Source organism: Periophthalmus magnuspinnatus, chromosome 18 (genome assembly GCF_009829125.3).
Source record: "Periophthalmus magnuspinnatus isolate fPerMag1 chromosome 18, fPerMag1.2.pri, whole genome shotgun sequence".
Taxonomy (NCBI): Eukaryota; Metazoa; Chordata; class Actinopteri; order Gobiiformes; family Gobiidae; genus Periophthalmus; species Periophthalmus magnuspinnatus.
In genome coordinates this window covers 9,135,573-9,158,306 of record NC_047143.1, presented here as the reverse complement: position 1 = coordinate 9,158,306, position 22,734 = coordinate 9,135,573, and the positions used below count along the sequence as shown (strand labels likewise).

The 22,734-nt window shown below is 40.5% G+C and overlaps 3 protein-coding genes across 4 annotated transcripts; 2 read left to right on the top strand and 1 right to left on the bottom strand.

The window, feature by feature from the left end:
- The first annotated feature begins 403 nt into the window (after positions 1-403).
- faah2b (fatty acid amide hydrolase 2b) lies at positions 404-7,282 on the top strand. The gene is made up of 11 exons (XM_033983265.2): positions 404-669; positions 1,116-1,198; positions 1,323-1,459; positions 2,230-2,439; positions 2,746-2,865; positions 2,967-3,102; positions 5,587-5,704; positions 5,774-5,893; positions 6,233-6,344; positions 6,412-6,594; positions 6,673-7,282. The coding sequence occupies exons 1-11, from the start codon at positions 484-486 to the stop codon at positions 6,846-6,848; spliced, it is 1,581 nt and encodes a 526-aa protein (XP_033839156.1). The 5' UTR covers positions 404-483; the 3' UTR covers positions 6,849-7,282.
- Positions 7,283-8,301: 1,019 nt separating this feature from the next.
- On the bottom strand, positions 8,302-17,073 carry nelfa (negative elongation factor complex member A). The gene is made up of 11 exons (XM_033983264.2): positions 16,794-17,073; positions 15,950-16,121; positions 15,695-15,856; positions 15,512-15,601; positions 15,316-15,443; positions 14,794-14,863; positions 14,621-14,709; positions 14,434-14,542; positions 13,614-13,936; positions 13,077-13,176; positions 8,302-8,928 (listed from the first exon to the last, which is right to left on the bottom strand). Exons 1-11 carry the CDS (start codon positions 17,001-17,003, stop codon positions 8,744-8,746), a joined length of 1,638 nt encoding a protein of 545 aa, XP_033839155.1. The 5' UTR covers positions 17,004-17,073; the 3' UTR covers positions 8,302-8,743.
- A 458-nt stretch (positions 17,074-17,531) lies between these two features.
- c18h4orf48 (chromosome 18 C4orf48 homolog) lies at positions 17,532-19,434 on the top strand. Of its 2 annotated transcripts, none has more exons than XM_055229007.1 (4): positions 17,532-17,616; positions 17,813-17,934; positions 18,272-18,360; positions 18,542-19,434. In XM_055229007.1, the coding sequence occupies exons 2-4, from the start codon at positions 17,835-17,837 to the stop codon at positions 18,647-18,649; spliced, it is 297 nt and encodes a 98-aa protein (XP_055084982.1). In that variant the 5' UTR covers positions 17,532-17,616; positions 17,813-17,834; the 3' UTR covers positions 18,650-19,434. The 2 variants fall into 2 exon arrangements, with proteins under 2 accessions (XP_055084982.1, XP_055084983.1); XM_055229008.1 differs by having other exon boundaries at positions 17,532-17,612; positions 18,542-19,399.
- The last annotated feature ends 3,300 nt before the right edge of the window (positions 19,435-22,734 follow it).

Genomic DNA, 22,734 nt, shown 5'->3' with positions numbered 1-22,734 from the left:
CATTGTGCAAGTTGCTTATAGGTGCCTGAAGCCAGTTATTTCTCGCTATTGCTCTCACCTATTTTGCCTGAAATGTTGTACCAGGCTGCTGCCAAATAGTCTCATTTGATGACAGCATTCAAATGTTTACTACTGGACCGTAGTCAACATTATATCTGTAAGAACAAAAGAGCAGGTTTAACTAATGAAAATGTACCGAGTAAATTAGTATAACGGGAGTAAACGCGGATATTGAATCCGCGTTTTTAATGTAAATTAGTGAATGAAAATGAAAGTTGCAGCAGTATAATATAGTATTTGTGGAAAAACCCACGCGGCGTGTTTTTGGGAAGCTTCCGGTTGTATGAGGGTGGATTCAGATCCATGAAAGGATTAGAGGCTGAGGGCTGTACTTTCGCTCTACGTCAGGAGCAGAAGACACAACCCTTTTTGCAAACAGCGGACAAAAGTGACCAGAGTTAGTAAAGGGCCGCAGAGGAAAATATGGCGCACAGTCTGGCGCAGCGGCTTGCAGAGCTGCTCTACAAAGCGGTGACGGGGGCACTGCTCTGGCTGCTCTGTCTGCTCACTTCGAAAAGCCCAGTGTCCGGCAAGAAGCTGCCGCCTGTCCAGCAACCGCTGCTGCTGGAGTCCGCCACGCAACTGGCGCGGAAGATCCGACGGAAAGAGGTGACCCCACAGCCCCATAGCACGGCTCACACAGACGCACTGGCGAAGGAAACAACTTTGAATGAATAGGTCTATTATTATTATGGATGTGAATATATTTTCTATTTCCAGCCAGTGTCCCATTCCACAGGTATTCATATGCATTTTGCAGATCACTTTTTAAATAAAACTGTAAAATGACTGGCCAGAGTAGATAACATTCAGGTTAAAAATCACAAACTATATCTGACCTTCATACTGTTGTCTTCCAAAGTTAAATAATAACTTAGTTAAACTTCAGCTGAGTTGTGAAACCATAAAAGTGCATAATAGGTCTATACGTTGATGTCCTGAGTGAGCAGACTAGACTATACCTGTGGGAATTTTTACCTGTGTGAATGGGCCAGAGGCGGGGTATTGTGCGCAGTATCTACAGATCTGGTTACACTGTGCTCTGTGTGTTCTAGGTGTCTAGTGTGGAGGTGGTGCAGGCTTACATTGACAGGATCCAAGAGGTCAACCCTCTGATCAATGCCATGGTACAAGAAAGGTCAGAAAAGCTGTAAAACCTGACGCTTAACATTCTTTGCCATACTCTGTTTATGAATTTGACAGAAACCTGAAACTGCACTGATTCATAAGTTCAATTAAGTATTTTTTGTGGTCTTGTCCAGGTTTTCCCTGGCTCTCCAGGAGGCAGCGCAGGTGGACAAACTCATCGAGGAGGAGACAGGGGGAGAAGACGTGCTGGAGGACCGACTGCCCCTGCTTGGAGTGCCTCTCTCTGTCAAAGAGTCCTTTGCTGTGCAAGGTTGTTTACCAAGGCCTTTTACTAAATCATACAAACTAAAGTAGGTTTAATCAACGGGACCACCTTGGTACAGATTTCTACTCATCCTACATTTTCTACTGATCCTACATGGACACTAACATCTGTTTAGAGAAAATTAGCATTTTTAATCACATTTTGACTATATGAATCATCCAATCAACTAATTTAATAATTGTTATCTGGTCTCACCACATGCCATGGGAGGTATCATGAGTCAGAAAGAGCAGTAATTATTTACATCCAAATAATGGCATATTCACAGACCTTTATAATCCAGTGACTAACTGAGAAAATGTATTGCCATCTTAATTGAATTGCAACATAATGGTTAGTTGCTGTCCTATTGTGGATTGGAGCAGAGGCATAAGACCAATGGGGAGAACTTTTGTAGAGGCCTTATAACTATAATGAAAAGGGCTGGATGTATAAATGACATTATTATTGTGTAATTATATGTAGCAGTAGTAATTTTAATAGCATTACAGTGGTAGTAGGGACATGGGCACTGTATCCAATATTACTTATTATGTACTGTAAAGTTTGGTCTTATTTCTTTCTTTCTTATTTCTTTCAACTTATTTCAACCACTACGCATGGATACAAAAGCCTCATAAATAGGATTATGAAAGACTTTTAATCCTATTGTAGCCCTTTACCCCTGGGTCTGATCTGTTATTCATAAACCGCTGTTTTAAGGTGGACTCATTTTAACTTCCATTTTTATCCTAACTCTTTTCTTTGTCCCATAGGTATGGCCCAAACTGCAGGTGCAGTGGCCAGAAGGGGCAGATTGGCCGCAGTGGATGCTCCAGCAGTGGCTCTGTTGAAAAGGGCTGGCGCTATCCCGCTGGGCGTCACCAACGTCCCGGAGCAGTGCATGTGGATAGAGTCCCACAACCACCTGTACGGCATGACCAGAAACCCGTACAATCTGGACAGGGTAGCAGGGGGCAGCTCAGGTTAGTACTTAAATGTACACCATATCATCCAATCAGAGAGCTCCTGTCTGCTACCAATGGTACATCCCAAAGTCCTCAACATGTTTCAGAAATGTATGAATAAACATAAAAAACAAAAGATGCATCAAACTCTACATCCAGGCCTGTTGTTAATGTAAATTTCATCTTCTGCAAGACAAGAGTTTTGTAAAGACGACATCTAGAGACAGTTTTAATGTTCTATATTATGTCTGTTCAAACATGTTTATTACCGAGCATGTCTCTTGGTTTGGAGTAGTAAACATGCTTATATTTTATGTTTTTCAGGAGGCGAGGGCAGTATTCTGGGAAGTGCTGGTTCGGTCATTGGAGTGGGTTCAGACATTGGTGGCAGTATTCGCTTGCCTTCTTTTTTTTGTGGCATTTTTGGCCATAAAACCACTCCAGGTTCGACTATACCATATCAATTAACTTATCCCCTAGTGACAATATGCTGTACATTTATGGCTCATTAGAATGATGTTACTATTAACAAGCTTTCCTTCCAGGGATTGTGTCGAATGAAAACCAACTGCCCCCTTTCTCTGGCCGCCAGGAGGAGCTCTTGAGTACTGGCCCCATGTGCCGTTATGCAGAGGACCTATTGCCCATGCTCAAGATCATGGCTGGAACCAATGCTGACAAGTGAGGGCTCAAATGTGTACACATGCAAAATAAACATTTTGGGAATGGGCAAGGGGGAGCCAGGACGCCAGGTCAGAGTAGGGGAGTTAATGTTAACTCCCCAACTGGAGAATGGGTACGAAGCCGGTTAGAGGCTAAAATCAAGGCAGTAGGGAAGTGAGTCAACTGTCAGAGGACCAGAGAGGTACGGTGAAAAAACAAGTGCCCAAGAGGTACACAGCCAGATGCCCATACCTGAAGCACTCGAAACTGCCAAACAAAGACTCCAAGCCTTGACCAGCCACAACGAGATACACACGAGATAATGAAGCCAGACAACTTCAACAACAACTGAGAGAAGCAACCTTCCTGGGGACGCATGGCTAACCAAAGGGCATACAATCCTGATCCAGAAGGATCCCTCAAAGGGTACAGCCAATAACCTTTCTCTCCGCCTGCCTGAGACTGCAGAACCCACAAGACCAACCTGTGCACTGCCTGGATTGATTACAAGAAAGCCTATGACTCAGTGCCACACATATGGATCACTGAATGCCTGGAAAACCTCAAGCCACTTGCACAAGTGACCATCAAATGTGGCATATACCAAGGAGACACACTGTCCCCACTACTGTTCTGCACAGCGAAATCATCAGCAACACTGGCTATGGATACTGACTCAGGAATGGGGCTACCATCAGGATAAGCTAAGAATGAGCGAGACATCGACTCACTGATCCACACCACCAGGGTCTACAGCACAGACATTGGAATGTCATTCGGGCTTGAGAAGTGTAGCCGGATGGTGACAAAGAGAGGGAAGGTAGTCCACACAGAAGGGGTCTCGCTCCCAGAAGGGACAATAGCAGACATTGAGGACAGTTACAAGTACCTTGGTATCCCACAAGCAAATGGCAACCTTGAAGAGGAAACAAGGAAAGCACCCATGGCCAAATACCTCAGATGAGTAAGGCAAGTCCTAAGGAGTCAGCTCAATGGCAAGAGCAAGACCCAGGCAATAAACAGCCACGCCCTGCCAGTAATCAAATACCCAGCAGGAATCATAAGCTGGCCAAAGGAGGAGATACAGACCACAGATGTTATGCTCCTGACCATGCATGGTTCCATCCCAAATCCAGCACCCTGAGACTGTACACGAGCCATAAGGAAGGCGGCCGAGGCCTGGTGAGTGTGAGGACCACAGTCCAGGATGAAACATCCAAGATCCATAAGTACATCAAGGACAAGGCCCCAAGAGATGATGTGCTCAGGAAATGTGTCAGACAGTGGAGTGCAGAGGAAGAGGTGCTGGAGGAACCATCATGGAAGGACAAGTGCCTGCACGGGATGTACCACCAGAACATAACTGAAGTGGCTGATATGAAGAAATCCTACCAATGGCTTGAGAAAGCTGGACTGAAGGACAGCACAGAGGCACTCATCTTGGCTGCACAGGAGCAGGCCTTGAGCACCTGAGCGATAGAGGCCCAGATCTACCACACCAGACAAGACCCAAGGTGCAGGCTGTGCAAAGAGGCCCCTGAGACAATCCAGCACATAACTGCAGGGTGTAAGATGCTGGCAGGGAAAGCATACATGGAGCAGCATATCCAAGTGGCGGGCATAGTGTATAGAAACATCTGTGCAGAGTACAGACTGGAAACCCCAAGATCAAGGTGGGAAACACCTCCAAAAGTAGTGGAGAATGATCGAGCAAAGATCCTGTGGGACTTCCAGATACAGACTGACAGTATGGTGATGGCGAACCAGCCGGACATTGTGTTGGTTGATAAACAAAGCAAAGCTGTTGTGGTGGACATCGCAGTACCAAGTGATGGGAATATCAGGAAAAAGGAACATGAGAAACTAGAGAAATAACAGGGGCTCAGAGAAGAGCTGGAGAAGGGCTGGGAGGTGAAGGTATCAGTGGTACCCGTGGTCATCGGAGCACTCGGGGCAGTGATCCCCAAACTGGATGAGTGGCTACAGCAGATCCCAGGAAAAAAAACCCAAAACATCAGACATCTCAGACCAGTAAAGTCTGGTAGAGGTCCTGAGCGTGGAAATTATATATATATATATATATATATATATATATATATATATATATATATATATATATATATATATATATATATATATATATATATATATATATATATATATATATATATATCCTTTGGTTTGCAGTTTTGGCATTTCTTGACCCTGACATGACACACCTGTGAAGTGAAAACTATTTCAGGAGAGTTCTTTATTAACCTCACTGAGATAAGACCAAGGGTTTGCAGTGCTGTCAACAAAGCAACAGGTGGCCACTTTGAGCATTTGACTATAAAGTATCAAAAAATATTTTGTCGAGTTATACAATGACATCAAGTAATAAAGAAAAAGATAAAGAACACTGAATGAGAGGGTGTGTCCAAACTTTTGACTGGTAGTGTATATTAACAAGGGTAATTTAAATGTGTTTGTATAACTGTATTTTGTATGGTTTGGCTGCAGGTTGTCTTTAAACAAAAAAGTTGATTTGAAGAAACTGCGTTTCTTCACACTGCCAAACTGTGGAGAGGCCCTCTACACAAGTCCAGTCAGTGAGGACCTAAAACAGGCTCAGAGGAAGGTCTGTGGAATAACATAAAGCCTTTTCCCATTAGCTTTTTGATTTTAGCTTATAAACATGTTTTTGGAGGTGGTAAAGTGGCTCGAGGCTGATCTTGGCGTGAAGGTTGAAGAGGTTAATTTTCCTGAGCTGAAACACTCCTATGACATGTGGTTCATCTCCATGAGCATCCCTGACCATGAAGGCAAGGTGAGGATTATATCAACTCCAGTGCTGCTTTAGTCTGCAGTGAGTGTGAACAGAGCTGTCATCAAACTCAAAATAATTCAAGTGGGACTAAGCACCTACACTCCGTCTACAACCATATTTCAGATGGAGGTGCTAAACTGGGCAGTACTTGGAGGACTAAAAAAATGGGGTGGGAAATTAATTAAAGTTCCACTTTAATTAATTGCAAAAAACCCCATACTGCTGTATTGTAACATTCACTGATGAACAGCAGTTTATCCAGTGTTCTCCTGTCCCTCACTCTGATGCTATGGACTGTACCAAACTTCACAACATAATACAAGATTTCTAATACAACAGGCACCTGAGAGTTTTGAAAATTTGCTGGGTGAACCGGGAGCACCAGTGTGGCCACTCTGGGAGCTTCTCAAAGCAGTGGTGGGAAAATCCGACCACACAATGGCTGCTATCTGTAAGTATTTTCAGATCTATACTGTGTACAGACAACACTGTAGTTGGTAACATGAACCTGTCCTTAGTGTATGCGCTGTTATCCAAAATGGTCAGCCCTCCACTCTCCGCTTTGAACATTAGAGAGAAACTGCATGAAGACTTTGCCCAGCTACTAGGCACCGATGGAGTCTTACTGTACCCAACCTTCACCAGAGTGGCCCCCAAACACCACCATGCCCTCTTCATAATCTACGACCTTATCTACACCGGTATGTTTTACCTTTTATTTTAACGTAACATTATCCTGAAACCCTCTGATTCTTTATCCAATCTCATCTTTTTTCAAGCCATCTTCAATGTCCTGGGCTTGCCAGTCACTCAGTGCCCTCTGGGTCTCAATGAGGAGGGGTTGCCTCTGGGGGTGCAGGTAGTGGCGGGGAAGCTGCAGGACCATCTGACCATCCAGACAGCCATATACCTGGAGAAGGCTTTTGGAGGCTGGAGGGACCCTGGGGCAAAGTAGACTCAATGTAAAGAAGTCACACCCACAAGGCACCCTTTTTTTGATCTTCACTGCAATTACACGCATGCATAGAAAAGGGCCTACTACTGTTATAAGAGGATTTCTCTGACTGGAGGGGGCGCAATTCAAATTTCTCAAAACACAAAGAGCAGATTTGGAGAACTCTGTCAGGACTCTTGAGTTGAAAGGTTTTATTTTAAGATTTTCAACCTGGGACAACAGTGACAAGTTCTCTGGAGAAATCTGATTATAATTGGACTATAATTGTACTCTTATTACTTGTGCAAGTAATTGTAGTGACTGTTGAGGGGTTTAGCACATTCAGCAGAAACACTATACAGTGGATGTGGATTTAGAGACGAGCATAAAATCTGTTTATGTTTAAATTTGCTTTATCCATATACCCAGTTTATATTTTTAATAAATAAAAAAAATCATACACTTTTCATTCATTTTTCATTCAACCATTATAGCCATAAATATAAAGTGTGTAGCCTGGTAGACTACTACCATTTTTGAAACCTCACAAAAAAAAGGCAGCTTTAAAAAAAAATGTCAGCATTATTTTTTAACACCTTCAGGCTCTAATAAGCCACACGCGTAAATAAAATTACTTGAAAAGTGTAGATTTATTTTGGGCTTTAACGGTGCGACATGTGGCAGCTATTTTCAAAAACTACTTCTATTCACAACTGAATCTGAATTTCCAGTGGCAACTCACGCACAGCAAACATTTGATCATTATTCTTTCTGATTGTTCAGACCTGTGCAAGTTTTGGTAAGGAAAATAGTGTGGAAAAAAAAGTGGCAAAATAATGGAGAAAAAAAAAAAGTTTGAAAGTCATTGTATTCAGTGTACTTTGAATTCAGTTACTCCATTAATTCATAAACTGACACATGTCACCAGGTGTTTTTGATGATCATTTCTTTTGTGCAGATAAACACACAACAAAAATCTGATTTATTGGGTTATATTTAATTATCTGCTTTTTACTAGCCATATACATGTACCCAGTGCCTTAACCAGGACAGGCCATGCATTGTGTAACCATACTGGTTTTAGTGTGGATGTGAACAGCCAGTATAGAGGCATAAAAAAAGAGGTTAAAGAAACTTAAAGCATTTCAAACATCTTTAGAAAAAAAAACTTTGGAGATCAGCATTTGTTAATTTTCTATGAAATTATGTTTTAATTAATGACTTTTAAAATGTTATTTTTATATACATTATCGAACTCAAGGATATCAACTATGGAGAGCCTGGAAAGGTACAAAGATTTCTAGGAATATAAATTTATAATGCCTTGTAGACGATGTGGCACATTTGACACCATGTTTCCCTTTTTTACAATCATAGAGGCACATATCAATAGTAAGAATATTACGTGGGGAAGTGAATCCCCTTCATAATCCTGATTTCCTTGTTTACTTGTATAAGAGTAAAAGACACGGTCTGGAGTCTGTCTTTTTATTTTCATACCTTCTTTAAAAGGGAAGTTTCCATAAACATTTATCAAAAGTCTCCAGACACCAAGATACAGTTTTACAAGTCCTTTTCTTTTGAGCATGTCCATAATTTTGAATACCACTCAAAGACAAGTAGCTAGACAGATAGCCCACTATTCTAGTTGTAGTTAACTGGGATTCCACATTTTCAGGTGCAGTAAACTTCTCTCCACCTGACCACCATTAGGAACCGGAGGCCATTTAAAAACAAACAATAAAAAGGTAGAAAGAAACAACCAAAGACACAGTCCAGCATTTTAACAGCTGGAAAAGGGAGGCTTGCTCTCTCCATTGCCCTACCAGAGAAGCATTTGGCTCGAATGTGAATGATACTTGTGTGCATGTTATCGTTTAGTGTGATTGGGGAAGGGGGGTACAGGAGAGTACTGCTCAGGAGGTGTTGGTGATGGGCTTGTATTTCTTGAGCCGGGTCCACTGTCCTGTTGAGTAGTTCATTTCGAACACAGTGTCCACTAGCATGGTGGTGCTGCCAGTGCCGTCGGCTTTGGGCAGGACCTCCGTGTGCTCGCTCAGCTTGATCTGGATGATGTCCCCTTGCTCCGGGCATGGGTTCTCTGAAACATCACAGTGAAAGGTCAGTTTTCTGTCAGAACTACACACTAAGCATGACTACATAAATGCAGCCATTTAATTTAATTTAAGCAAGAATTTTGCATTTACTCAACCACATCCTGCTGTAAAGTAGTGTTATCAAAATTGAGGTTGAAATTTTAGAGTTGTGACATCAAGGAATAGACTCCATACAGATTTCGAAACCACAATATTATTATTATTATTAGTAGTAATGAAAATACAAACAAACAAACACTTGTCTTTAGACAATAGAATGTGATTTTCAATAGTAAATCATAGTACTTTCTTTTACATTACCATGTGGCCTTATATCTGTAATCCATCATCTAGGCATTTTCCATAGTGATCCATGGGCATATACTAATTTATGTGGTCTTATACTTGTTCTGATACAGCTCAAGATTATGCTAAAGCTATTCAGGAAAGATTTATTTCTGTCCTGCTAATGTACTTTTTTAATCGATAACTGCTCAAATGAGTATCTAGTTTCAATAGTAGTTTTGGTATTGATTATAACCCTACTGTAAAGACTGACAATAGGTACAGTCAAAAGGAGAGGGCAGATGTTTTAAATTGGATTGACATTATTATGAGAAACCAGTCCAAATGCAGAGTCACATTTTATGAGATTTGCATTCTGGCCATCTGACTTCTGGCTTCTATTATTATTCAATAATCATATTATTGAAACATGCAAGAATGAATAGTTTAGTGGTGGATTGACAACTGAAACCAGAAGTTTACATACATACATTTACATTTTGTTTCCTCACTGTCTGACATGAAATCAGACTACATTTTTCCTGTTTTTGCTAAATGCCAGAATAATAAGAGAAGGATTTTTTAGACAATTGTTCATTAATTTCTTCAAAGTTAGAAGTTTACTATGCATTTAAACAATTTGGGAACACCCAGTTGATGATGTCATGTCTTTGGTTAATTAGAGACACATCTGTGGGATGTATTTGAAGGCACACCTGAAACACGCTGCTTCTTTGTGTAACATCATGGGAAAGTCAAAAGAAACCAGCCAAGATATCAGGAAGAGAATTGTGGACCTGGACAAGTCTGGTTAATCCTTGGGTGCAATTTCCAGATGCCTAAAAAGGTGCCACGTTGATCTGTTCAAACAATTATAAGCAAGTATGAACACTACGGGAATGTCCAGCCATCATATCACTCAGGAAGAAGAAGAGTACTGTACAGACATGGGCTGAAAGGCTACTCTTCCAAGAAGAAGCAATTACTCCAAAAGAAATATTAAAAAGCCAGATTTCAGGTTGCAAATGCATACAGGGACAGAGACACTAATTTCTGGAGACATGGCCTGTGGTCTGACCAAACTAAAATTGAACAGTTCAGCCATAATGAGCATTGTTACGTTTAGAGCAGTGGTTCTTAACCTGGGTTTGATCGAACCCTAGGAGTTCGGTGAGTCAGTCTCAGGGGTTCGGCGGAGATCAAGACACGCACCCGACTCATATGATTAGCGGACTGCGAGCGTCTTCAGACGTTGGCCCAATTCAACAAGTGTGATGTGTCCATCGAAGTACCTGCCCAACTTAAATGAGCCGTTTGAACACTGCTCACGCCTCACAGACCCAGCTCACAGTCCTGCGTAAAGACACAGCCCTGATTTTCAGACGCTGTGCGCAGGAGCAGGAGGATCAAGATGACGAAACTTTCGCCCGTCCCTCATGACGCGCTAATAAGCTTGTCCGTAGATGTATAATGAAAATCCTGATAGGAAATCGCCACAGAAATCTATTTGATGTAGTAACAAGTTTATTATATCTGTGATAGATCTGCTCTTGTCTCTGCAATGACGTATCACGTATAACACATCAGACATGTCGCCCAAAAGTAGAGCCACAAGCGAGTGAAAATGAGCCAAAACAAAAGTCTGTGGAGAGCTTTTTAACAAAGGAGAAAAGGCCAACTGAGGAGCCAGAAGAGGAGACTACGACCTCCAAGAAAAAGGAAGTTAAATTTAAGAGACAACACCAGGAGTCTAACTTAAATATGGGTTTGTCGCTACAGGTGATTCTCACGCGCAGTCCGCTCTGAGTAACATGCGGAAAAAGCAAATGAGGCAATGAAACCTTCAAAACTGCTTTGACACATGGAGACTAAATACCTGGGATTAAAGGATAAGCCTTTAGAGTTTTTTGAAAGAAACTGTGGAGCAGACTAGACATAATCACACTGCGGGTGTCATTGTCTCTCATCACTCCTCGATGGGTCCACCTCATCCCAAAGACACAAGTGCAGGGCTCCCTCTGATGCAGCGGTTTGGTGAGTTGTATTTTTTATGCACTTAACTTATTTTTGCCATATTTATCTGCCACGTGTAGAAGGCTTGTCCGTGAAAATAAAACCTACATTATTCCATTGCATTATTATTATAATTATATACTATGTTATCTTCATTTTAGATGTCAAAAAGTATTTGCGGCTCCCAGTGTTTTATTTTCCGTGGAAACTGGGTCCAAATGGCCTTTTTGCGTGTTAAAGGTTGCCGACTCTGTAGCGTGATGGAAATTAGGTGATGGGTGTGGGTTAAAATGTTAAAAATAATAAATAGCATAAATACAATAAGTTCATTATTGAAATACATAAGGTTAAAAATTTAAATAATTTCAGTGTGGTAGAATTAAAAAGGTCATGTCTTTGTAAAAAGGTATACATGTAATTTGTTGTGAGTTCATGCATTGTACTGGTTTTATTCTTTGAACACAGTGACGTTAATGCATGATTCATTTTGTGCACCAGTAAAACATACATGTGTCTTGAATTTGAAAGAAAAAAAAAAAAATTCAATAAACAAGGGCTGGTTTAGAGGAAAAATTAGGAAACTTGCACCATCCCATCTGTGAAATATGGGGGCGGCAACATCATGTGGTGGCAACACAATGTGGTGGGGTTATTTTGCTGCAGGAGAGACAACTACACTTGACAAAATAGATGGCATCATGAGTGAAGAACATCATGGAAATACTGAAGCAACATCGCAAGACAACAGCTAGAAGTTAAAGCTTGGGTGCAAATGGGTCTTCCAAATGGACAATGGCCCGAGGCATACTGCCAAACTGGTTACGAAGTGGCTTAAGGATAACAAAGTCAAAGTTTTGGAGTGGCCATCACAAAGCCCTGATCTCAATCCTATTGGAAATGTATGGCCAGACCTGAAAAGACATGTGCGAGTAAGATGGCCTACAAACTTGGCTCAGTTACACCAGTTCTGTCAGGAAGAATGGGCCAAAATTCCTGCCTACTATTGTGAGAGGTTTGTGGAAGGATATCCAAAACATTTGACCCAAGTCATGCAGTTTAAAGGCAATGGTACTACTGAACTACTGATACTACTGATACTAATTAAATGTATGTAAAATTCTGACTTTGAAGAAAGTAATGAAAAAAATTCTAAATGTCCTTCTCTCATTATTGTGGCATTTAACAAATAGAAATAATTTTGGTAATCCTAACAGCAAAGGTTTAGTCTGATTTCATGTCAGACAGTGAGGAAAAAAGTGTCTATTTACATAGTGTATGAAAACTTCTGGTTTCAACTGTAAGTAATTTTAAAAAATAATGTTAAATTTAAGCATATTATTAGAGCTTAGAATTTATGAATTTCAAATTGCCTTTCACTCACTATAATTAGGTCAATAACGCTTTTCCTAGTTGGTAAAAATGGATTGTGATATCAAATTAAAAAGAATTTTGGAATACTGTACCCCCTTAGACAAACAAACTCTAAACCAAAGCCCGTATGTCTTCCTCTCATCAAAACATCATTTTACGTTTTAACACATAACTTTTTTTCATACACAATTTCTAGTTTTACTCAGTGCATATGACAGGTTTTATGCTTTTCCAATTATTTGGTTTGGTGGGATAGTACCTATGGTAAATATTTATCATGGTTTTACATCAGTTGCTCATGTACAATAAGGAAGTAAAATTATAAACTTCATCACTAAGCTTTTTGCAAAATCTAAACTATAAATATAAATAAGCAGTCTAACTTGTCATTTGCAATAGATGTAGAATGCTTGCTATGTGCTGGTTTATTTGTCTATGTCTGTTGCATCATCAGTAAAGTGAGCCATTACCCAAAAAAACATACCTCTGGATCCTGCCATGAAGCCCAGAATGAGCGCCTTTTCTGGCCTTGTGACCTTGTTGGCTGTTTTGAACATCTCCTGAGCGGCGTACATCTGGTCTCTCTGTGGACAGGCAAATGATGTGTTAATTTACATAACCTTGCAACATTGAGCTGAAATAGAGTTGTAGTGTGAAGTCACTTCCCGCTCCGCTGAAAACAAACATATTTACCTCTTTTTTTTAAGCATCTCACAATAAAAAGAGATTGCAGTTTAAAGCCAACAAGGTTATAACTGAAAGAAAGTGTACGAGGGAGGTTAAGCTAGGAAGAAAAAGCTAGGCTAGGCTTAGCTTGTGTTTTTGTGTAGACTGGCAGTTAGAGAGATATACAGACTGGTAGTTACTATATTATTTACATATTTGATACAATTTGTGGTTAAACATATGGTTTTGAAAGGTAATCTTTTGTTTGATGAATAAGAAACAAAAATAGAAAAAGAGTCAGGTTTCTGGTTAAACATGGAAGTGACATCATCACTTAACAACCCTATAGCATTACCGTGAGCGAGAGGTTCTTTTTCGGCTGGGGCTGCTGAGGTGCAGAGGTAGGTGTGGGGGTCTGTGGCGTGCTGGGGAAATGGGTGGGGGTCTCAGGCTGGCTGGCTGTAGCTGCTGCTGGAGGTCCGTTGTTGGCAGGCGTGGAGGTGGGGGTGCTGGGAGAGGTGGGTGTGGCGGGGTTGGCTGTGGTCCCTGCGTTGTACATGGGGGTCCTCTGTTTGTACTGGCCCGGAAGTGTAGCGTTGGCCCCGGTGCCCGCTGTGGCTGGCTCCTCTGGTTGGCGAGTTGATTGTAGGGTTTCTCGCCCTGAACCACCTGCGTTTGCTATGGAGACCAATAAAGAGGAAACATTGAGTACTGTGAAAGACTTTTTGTTCTATATCAACAAAGCTTTAATGAAGATGCCAAAATGGACTCAAACGTTGGAGAGAACTAGAAATGTCAAGGACTGAGAATTAATAGATCTTTAGAATTTAAAATGTAACCTATACTTATTAATACTATTATAATTATTATTAAAAGTATTTGTACCCTCCATAAATGTGCAGCATTTGTAACTTGTGGCATATTCAACTTAATGTTGTCATGATAGTAAAATTTCAAACTATTTTGATAACAAGGAATACTTGATACTCAATACCCATTCCACAATGATTCTAAAAACGCTCTTTCTTTAGACAACAGAATGTGACTTTCAACATTATAAACAAAAGTACTTTAAGTGAGCCGAGTATCTAGATTTGCTAAAAGTTTTAATATCAATTAGTACCTGATTTTTTTAAACTTTTCACAACCCAACTCCAGATAGACTGATCTCTCACCTGGCTGTGCCTCAGAACTGGGGATATAAGAGGATGAGGGCACCATGCTGGGAGTAGCTGGTAAGTAACTTGTTGATGGCAGTGGGTTCTCATTCAATGCCCCCAGTTTCTGAAATGAGTATAAAAAAAAACATATTTAAGTAAAATAATGTTGGAGGCAATATGCATATACAAGTTGTCCACAAACCTGTGCCGAAACAAGTCCCGCAGCGTAATCTGGAGTTGTGTTTTCAACCACTGCTTCTTCTTTGGTTGCTTTCTCCCCAGTCTCTGTTTCTATCCACACCAAAATATAAGAAGTACATTTATGAAATCAATCCAATGCATAACTATACAAATACTCAAAAAGTAGTAAGGTACCCAAAGTCTTTCTTCTCCTTTTAGCTTCTCGTCCAGCTCCTACCATATCCAGCTCAGAAATATCCAAAAGCTAATCAAGAATAACAAAAAGCTGTTGGCAAGATTATCTCACTCCAATGGATTTGTTACCAGAATTTCTGATTGAAAAATACATAATGATTAAGTAATTGAGAAATATAGTGTCACTGTGTTCAATATGTTCAAAAGAAGAAGTCGAAACTTTTTTTTAATCCTACCCCTAGCAAACTTTTTCATTCATCATAAACTACCTCTGTAATTTAATCAAAGTCCAGAGAGTTACATCAAAAATTAAACGCTCAGCAAACAAGTAGTGAGGATATACCACTATCAATAAGGTGCATTATAAGATGCAATAAATGCATTTCATGTCTTTCCTCTTTACAGAATAAATATGAAACCATCATAATCTCACAGCACAAACTTCTCCTTAATAATATTTCCATAATGTCAAATAAGTCATAGCGAAAGTAGCATACAATAATAATAAAAAGTCAACTTCACCTTCACTCCTCTCTCTTTGCGAAGAGGTGTGCGTGCAGGAGCAATAGGTGTGCGATTGCTGGGCGGACTGAACATACTGGGGGCTGTGGGACTTCGAAATGGGGCTTTGGGAATCCCCTTAAGAGGAGCTAAAAGAATGGTACATCATATTATAACAAGAATGATAAGAACTAGTGACCTAGAAGAGCAAACTTACTAGTATTGTCAATCTTCTTAACCAAGCCTCTCCCTTTGGCATGAAAAGGCACTCCAGCTGTCTTTTTTAACTGCTGAGCTGTCTCTGTGGCTGTAACAAGGGAACAAATGCAATAGTTTTAAATTATTTGAACTTAAAGTGTGATGAAGCTGATAATTCTGTTGTTCATCTCTTGTGACTTACATTTTTGCAGCAATTCTGCTCTCAGCGTTGCACTTTTGGGCTTTCTTTTGAGTTGGAAATGTTTGACAGGGGGTGTCAAAGGTCCCACCAATGTGGTTAAGGCGCTCTTGTTCAGGTACTGGCATTCAAGAGGAAGCATAGAGGATGCCTCACATTCACTCACTACAGATAAAAAACACTATGTTTAAATTAAACTCACAATTTAGATTTCCAAATAGAACTTAAATTGAGTCCTGTGAACGTTGCAATACCTACCTTTTTCCCTGAGCTCTCCAAGGATATCCTGAACATTTGGGTTTTGCTCTTCCAAGTCCAAATTTAGAGAGCCCGTCTCTGGGAAGGATTTGAGGATGTCTGCAACCATCAACACCCAAGGCTCTGAATCAACTGTGGCCAACTGGATTATCTCGGACAGAGCCTCTTTCATCTGGAAGACAGAAGGACAACTGTATATGAAATATTAAGCATTGTTGCATTAATTTATATGCTACTACTGCTGCAAAGGCAATTGTGTATCATCTGTTGCAAGTCGGACAATGACAAATCTGATCAACAGGACTGTATCAAATCCGAACTGAACAAGTTTTTAATTGAAGTGATCAAAATAACCACCGGATTAGATCCTGCACTTAAGTTACCTACAATGCTTATAGATAGATAGCACCATAGTGCTATCTATCTATAAGCATGTGGTTAACAGGTGATGTCTAACTGACAGTAATCCCGCCCACCACGTAGTCGCTCCGTTGTACTCAGCCCGTCCCACCATAATGTCTGAAACAAACCTGCTAGGCTAATGCAACCCGCTGCAGCGGCAAGAGCGTCTTTTCAACCTGTATTCAGAAACGGCTCTTCGTGCAAAACAAAACACTGCAACGCGTCCGTGTAAGGATACAGTCAAACGTAAAGATTAGATCCTCAAAGAGCAGCTACGATAAACGTAGCAAACCGTTTTACCGCCAAATTTAACATTAGCTAACAAGTGGCACTTTACAGTACCCACTCCACTGACTAAAATACTCTAATTTTGACTAATTTGAACTGCGATTAAAAAGAGTACGGGCTAAGCTACACGCTAGGGGCTAACTCAGCGTCCTACCTCGTCCACGGTGCGCCGGGGAAGATGCAGCATCCCGAGTAGGAGCTTTAGCTTCACTGGCGGCGACAAACTGGAAAAGCACAGCCGTATGTTGTCGATTACAGACACTGTGAGGAGAGAGGCAATGCTCGGTGGCGTCCAAAGCTCGTCTGTAGATCCCAATTTGTTGTGAAGCCACAGGCCGGTGTCGCTGTCCTTCATCGACGCCATCTTGGAAAAAGAAGTGTTTTGAGTTCGGGCATTTTAACAGGCTACCTAAGAAAACAGAGGCAAGGACCCGCCCACAGGAGCGAACTACACGTTAACACACCTTTATCTGTGTATTCATGCGGTTATTCCATGCAGTAATGTGCACACTCGGACAAAGTACGAAATAAAATGAAAAGGTGGTAGGCCTAATGAAAACATGCGTAAAGCATTTTGAGACACTGAGACATAGGGTACCCCAGGTTTTCCCTTTAAATATTCAATAGTTTATATTTTTGTGGGTATGCTCTTCCCTACCTGGCACCAGAGTTTTCCCCACCGATATGCGAAAACCAATGCACTCATCATCATCAAGTTAAAAAAAAACAAAACTGAGTTGTAGTGACATTATTGTGTTCTTCTCTTATGTGTTGTATAATAAAGGGGGAACAATTATTCCACATTTTAGGTGTGCGTTCTGAAAAGCAACAACTTTTATTTTGAAACGTTGTTATTAATTCTCATAGGTACATAAAAATGAGTAGCGCGCGCGTGCGCAGTCACGAGTCCTACATAAAACAGTCCCCGGTGGGCATCTTGTGTTGTGCTGGTTCTTCATATCATCGGCTGATTGTAGGTAGGTTCTGTTAGATTTACAAAAGAAAAGTAATACAGATGTTCACGCGTACATGTTTCAGCTGCAGTTGTGTTTGCATTTTTCCTGGTTCTTAATCTTGTCAATGCTCGCTGTTATCCTCTCCTCTGACGCTCGGAGGACATGCTCCTCTCTGATAGTCTGTACCCCTGAGCTAATTTTAGTCCCTGTGTTGTAGGGGCTTAATTGGTCGCGTCGTCATGGCATCGAGCGGGAATCTGTTGCTCCTTTTTGCAGTTATCTTGTGTTTAGGAGTAGCTGATGCGGAGCAGAACACAGGCACCGTGATCCCTGCTGAAAGTAAGTGCATTTGTCCTGTGGGCTGTTTTTTTCTTCATCTCATATGATGTCTCCTGACTTCCAGTGTGCATTAAACGACATTGTGCAGTCGTTTATGTTTTTGGTCACACAGGCAGACCTTTTGAATAACGTATTGCCAATAACACAAATGGCTGTAGACTGTTCACAGAATGCTTGTCATGGGCAATGCCAGTGGGGTTGCCCTATAAACTGTAGGCCCTGTCTCTGAGTTTCCAAAACATAATAATGAGTAATAATACAGTTTCAGCTGTCTCCTCTAGGGCCCAACTTCATTTTTCAATGTTTTCAGTACACACTGTATTTGATTTATTTCCAGGTCGCCCATGTGTGGACTGCCATGCTTTTGAATTCATGCAGAGGGCCCTGTTGGATTTGAAAAAGACTGCTTTCAATCTTGATGCCAGGGTAGGTCTCATCTCTTTATTGTCCAAGCCATTTTTGACTTGGGATACACGACTAGAGCATTATACTATAATACTGTAAAGAGGACTGATAAAAAATATCTTCAGCTAACCAAGGAGTAGTTTGGTAGAGACAACAATGAAATTGTATGTGGTTATTATGCTGAGTAAATTTGTTTTTGCAGACAGAAAATTTGGTGTTACGGGCCGAGAGGAGAGCTCTATGTGACTGTATGCCCTACTCTATGCCCACTGATATGCCCTACTCTATGCCCACTGGTACTCTGGGCTGAGGGCTATCTGCTGTCACACTCTCCTCAAAAACCTCTGCTGATGTACATCTGCATCTTAACTTATTCACACAATAGGCACTTTATTTTGTTTAACTGTCAAGTGGAGCTTTCAGTTTGTTTGTACCATGCCTTATTTGGGATGTCTTTTATACAACTGATAATTTAGAAACATGCCTACAAAACACTATTTTGTATAGCTGTAAAATTAGAATCACTACTCATCTCTGTTAAATGAAACAGTTTTTTCTACTTTGTCGTATTTAGCTGATAATGTAGATAGATTAGTAGAATAAACAAGTATATATACTCATTGAATGTGTTTTAACAGCTGTTTACGATTGTTATACACATTAAACTGTAGCATCTATTATAAGTTATAAAATGAGATATAACTGTTTGTATTGGTATAATTTCTTATTTATTTCTGCTTATTAGTAAATGAACTACTTATTTTAATAGTTTTTAAATTTGTAAAGAAATGTCATTAAGTCAACAATGGAATGTGATGCTTTTCGGCACATGTCTTGATTTAGCAAAGTGTAGCATGAAGATACAGCACTTTTTGTTCAAATAGATTCTATGTTTACATCTGTACACGGGTAATGTTTGTCGTATGTGTCTAAAAATGTGTATGCAAGAATAGTAATAGGGCATATATTATCATATGGATTAAAAATAGCAAAGGAAGGGCAGAGACTTTCCTGCTGCGTAATTACAGAATGAGGTACTCTAACTGTTCAAAGTGTCTGTCATGTTGTAAAATAAAAATAAGTTACAGTCCTTACACCATCTGTGCATTCTTTGGATCCTCTAAAATGACAGAAACAAACATTGACGCTGTTAATAATAAACATTTAATATAATCTGTTCCTCTGAGCACTCTTGTGGTGCAAGAAGGTTGAGACAAGTCTTTGTACATTTCACCCCATTGTTCAATGACTGGTAAAAATGATCCCTAATTAATTCATTTAACTGTGCATGATTGTTCTTATATGTTTTGGTCATGTTCTGTGGTACACTTCACAGTCCAGTAAAATACTAGTAAGTGATGGAGCAGGGCTGCATTAGAAAATTAATAAGTAGTGTTTTGATGGCAATAGTTAAAATTACATTTAGTTGATTGCCACAGGCCACAAGAGACCCAGAGAAAGTGAGAATGTAGGATTTGAATGGCAATTGCTATGTTTGCAGGTCCTGATGATTTCGCTGAACTCATCCCCTCCCACACACTTAACTCCATTATTTATATACATCAGTTTTTAGAAGAGACACTGCAAAAAGTGGGACCCTGTTTTCACCAGTAGGGGGGGCTTCAAGTTAAGGCACGCTGCCAGTTGTGTCGCAGCAATGCAGCACTGTTCTCTGAACGCTTCACCACTGGAAATGCAGATAAGCTAAAACACACTGGAAAAGGATACAACGCATAAACTGCAGCTAAATTTATCCAACAGTCTGCACTGCAGTGCGCTGGCAACAGTCTCTGTTTTAGTTGCCAGTATGTTTGGGCGGAAATCTCGTTTTACGGCGCCACAACGCGAACATCTCCAAATGTGTGGACGAGGCAGCTTTGGCTATACTCTGATTGCTATTGGAAGCTCTGATTACACACAGGAACAAGCTGAATCAACTAAAAAAAACTACGTTATTAGCAGCCAACACGATTTATCTTTCCTTCAACTGAGGCAGGGCTGTTTCCCAAGGTCGCCTTTAACTCCACTGTTTCACTGCGAATTGTTGCATAAATCCCAGGAGCATTCTTATTATGGGTTCTTATTTGAACAAGTGTCAAGTCCTCTGATAGACTATCCCTGGACCCTGGCATAAAACCAAACTACATGTGAGAAATAAGCATAATCGTAAGGAGCAGTTGCCTCGGAGCTCTACAAAGGAATGGATTCAAATACAATATGCAATGCCACCACTAGAGGCCACTAAATAGTATACACGTTGAAATGCCAAAAATACAAACTGTAGTAGTGTATACATGCCACGCATTAAGTGCAATTCTGCTTCCAGCCATCTGCTGAATTCCCTATCACACCTCACTATTTATGATTTCACTACCTAAAATTGGAAAGGAATTTAAAGTTAATAGCTTTGCGGAAAACACTGAAATAGAGCCTATGTTTTACATCTTTATTTCTATTTTATTTTTTATTATTATTGATATTGTCTTAAATGTTGTCACAAGGAAATATATTTAATCTTATAAAATGGTATTACAGCTCTATTTGAAATATAGTAGAACAACAAGCACAAGTTGATTTTTAAAAATTATTTATTTATTATTATTATTATTATTATTATTATTTTTTTTTTTTTTTGCTGAATTTATGGTCCCATCAGTCATTATCATATGTGAAATGGGTTTGTGGAAAACAGACATGGGAAGGTATTGAAGCTCTGTGGGAACCATCAGTCATGCTCCAGATAACACAGAAAATAAATCTGCATTTTCTAATACTAAATATAAATTATTTAACAACTATTGTGACACAGTGGTATGTATCAAGATGCAAAGAAAAAACAACAACAACGGAATCCGGAATGCATTTGAAGAAGAAAGAGAAACAATGCTTTGAACTTGATAAAACTGATGAGGTAAGCTCAGAGCCTCAGTGGGGCACTGGCTGATGCAGACTACTGGTTACCCCAGCAACGCCAGGACTCACCAACATCTGAATTACTACAAATACTTTCTACTCAATAGCTTCTAGTGGACGTGGATGGGAGCAGGCCTATCTGTCAGACCGAGATGACTTCTAGCAGTCACTGTAACACTTGATTTGTGACGTAAAGTTCTGGCAGCCACTTCTGGCTGAGGAGTGACTATCTTCTATACTGTCATTGAATATGTCATTGAAAAGCGCATCGTTGCGCTTTTAAAAACATATTTATACATTTTATGCACGCATGTCTAAATAATAGGCTAATTAGTCTAATTAATTATGGTAAATAAAATTGGTTACAAAAAGAGGCGGTTTCAAGTATAATGTAAATAATGTGAATAATTTCCTTTGTAAATTTGTTCTTAGATCATTGGAAAACGAGAGCGTCTTCGGAGGACAGAGGCAGTGCTGGTGTGTGACAGTGGATGATAAATGTCTTGCGGCTCTCCTCTCTCTAGGTCCTCTAAAGGGGGAGGGTATTGCCTCAAGAAGGGAGGAGACCAGTGCAGTGGGGGTAGCCTTATCAATAGGAGTTTGCCTATGATCATCCAATGGGCTTTTCATCTAAGCCAAAATCGACAAACAAATACACACGCACACACATTTCACTTGTTGAGTCGAAAGTGAAAAGAAATCCCACCTAAAGTTAATGTTTGGCAGTTCATACAGTTTATACTGTTGCTTTGTTGTTTAAAGCCTTTTTAGGTACACCAATCTAAAGTTGATCTGAAACAGACAAGCACCACGAGTGTCTGACAGTGATGCTGGCATCAGGGAGTGTCGTGGAGTAACAAAGGAGCGGCGCCTTGGTCGCCAGACTTCACACCTCGCCGCAAAGCTCAGATACACGGCAGTGGACACGCTATGCTTTCAGGCGCACAAGCGATTTAAAGAGTAAAGTTCTGTATCTCGTGTCCGTGCTGAGACTGGAGCAGGCTGACAAAAGCAGATAAAAAGCCGGGCGGTGTAATCACTGCACTGCAGCAAAGCTGTCAGTCAGACCGTCTCAGCCCGCTCCGCTGTGCACATATGGGCAGGCGCACTTCAGTCGACAATAGAGAATCAGTTAAGCAATAATATCTTTGTTTAGAGTAATATGGCTTTTCAAAATTGCACTCTCATTGTTAAATAATGAAGGAAATTGCACACAAATGAAAGCCTATAGATTTAAGCGCTGCACTTGGACCGTTTGCTGAAATTCATATCTTGAAGCAAGTTCTCGATTTTGCGCATTACATTCACACCCACATATTGTTCTGGTTGTGTTTTAACCTACACTAAACCCACGCTTTTACCGGTTCGTACCGGCCTGCTCACTGTGTGGTGTCCCTCCACCCCTCATCCATCCACGAGCATCTCACCGCCTCCACCAATCTACACAGCCGGTGGACTACCCTGGCCCCTGAACCTGAATCC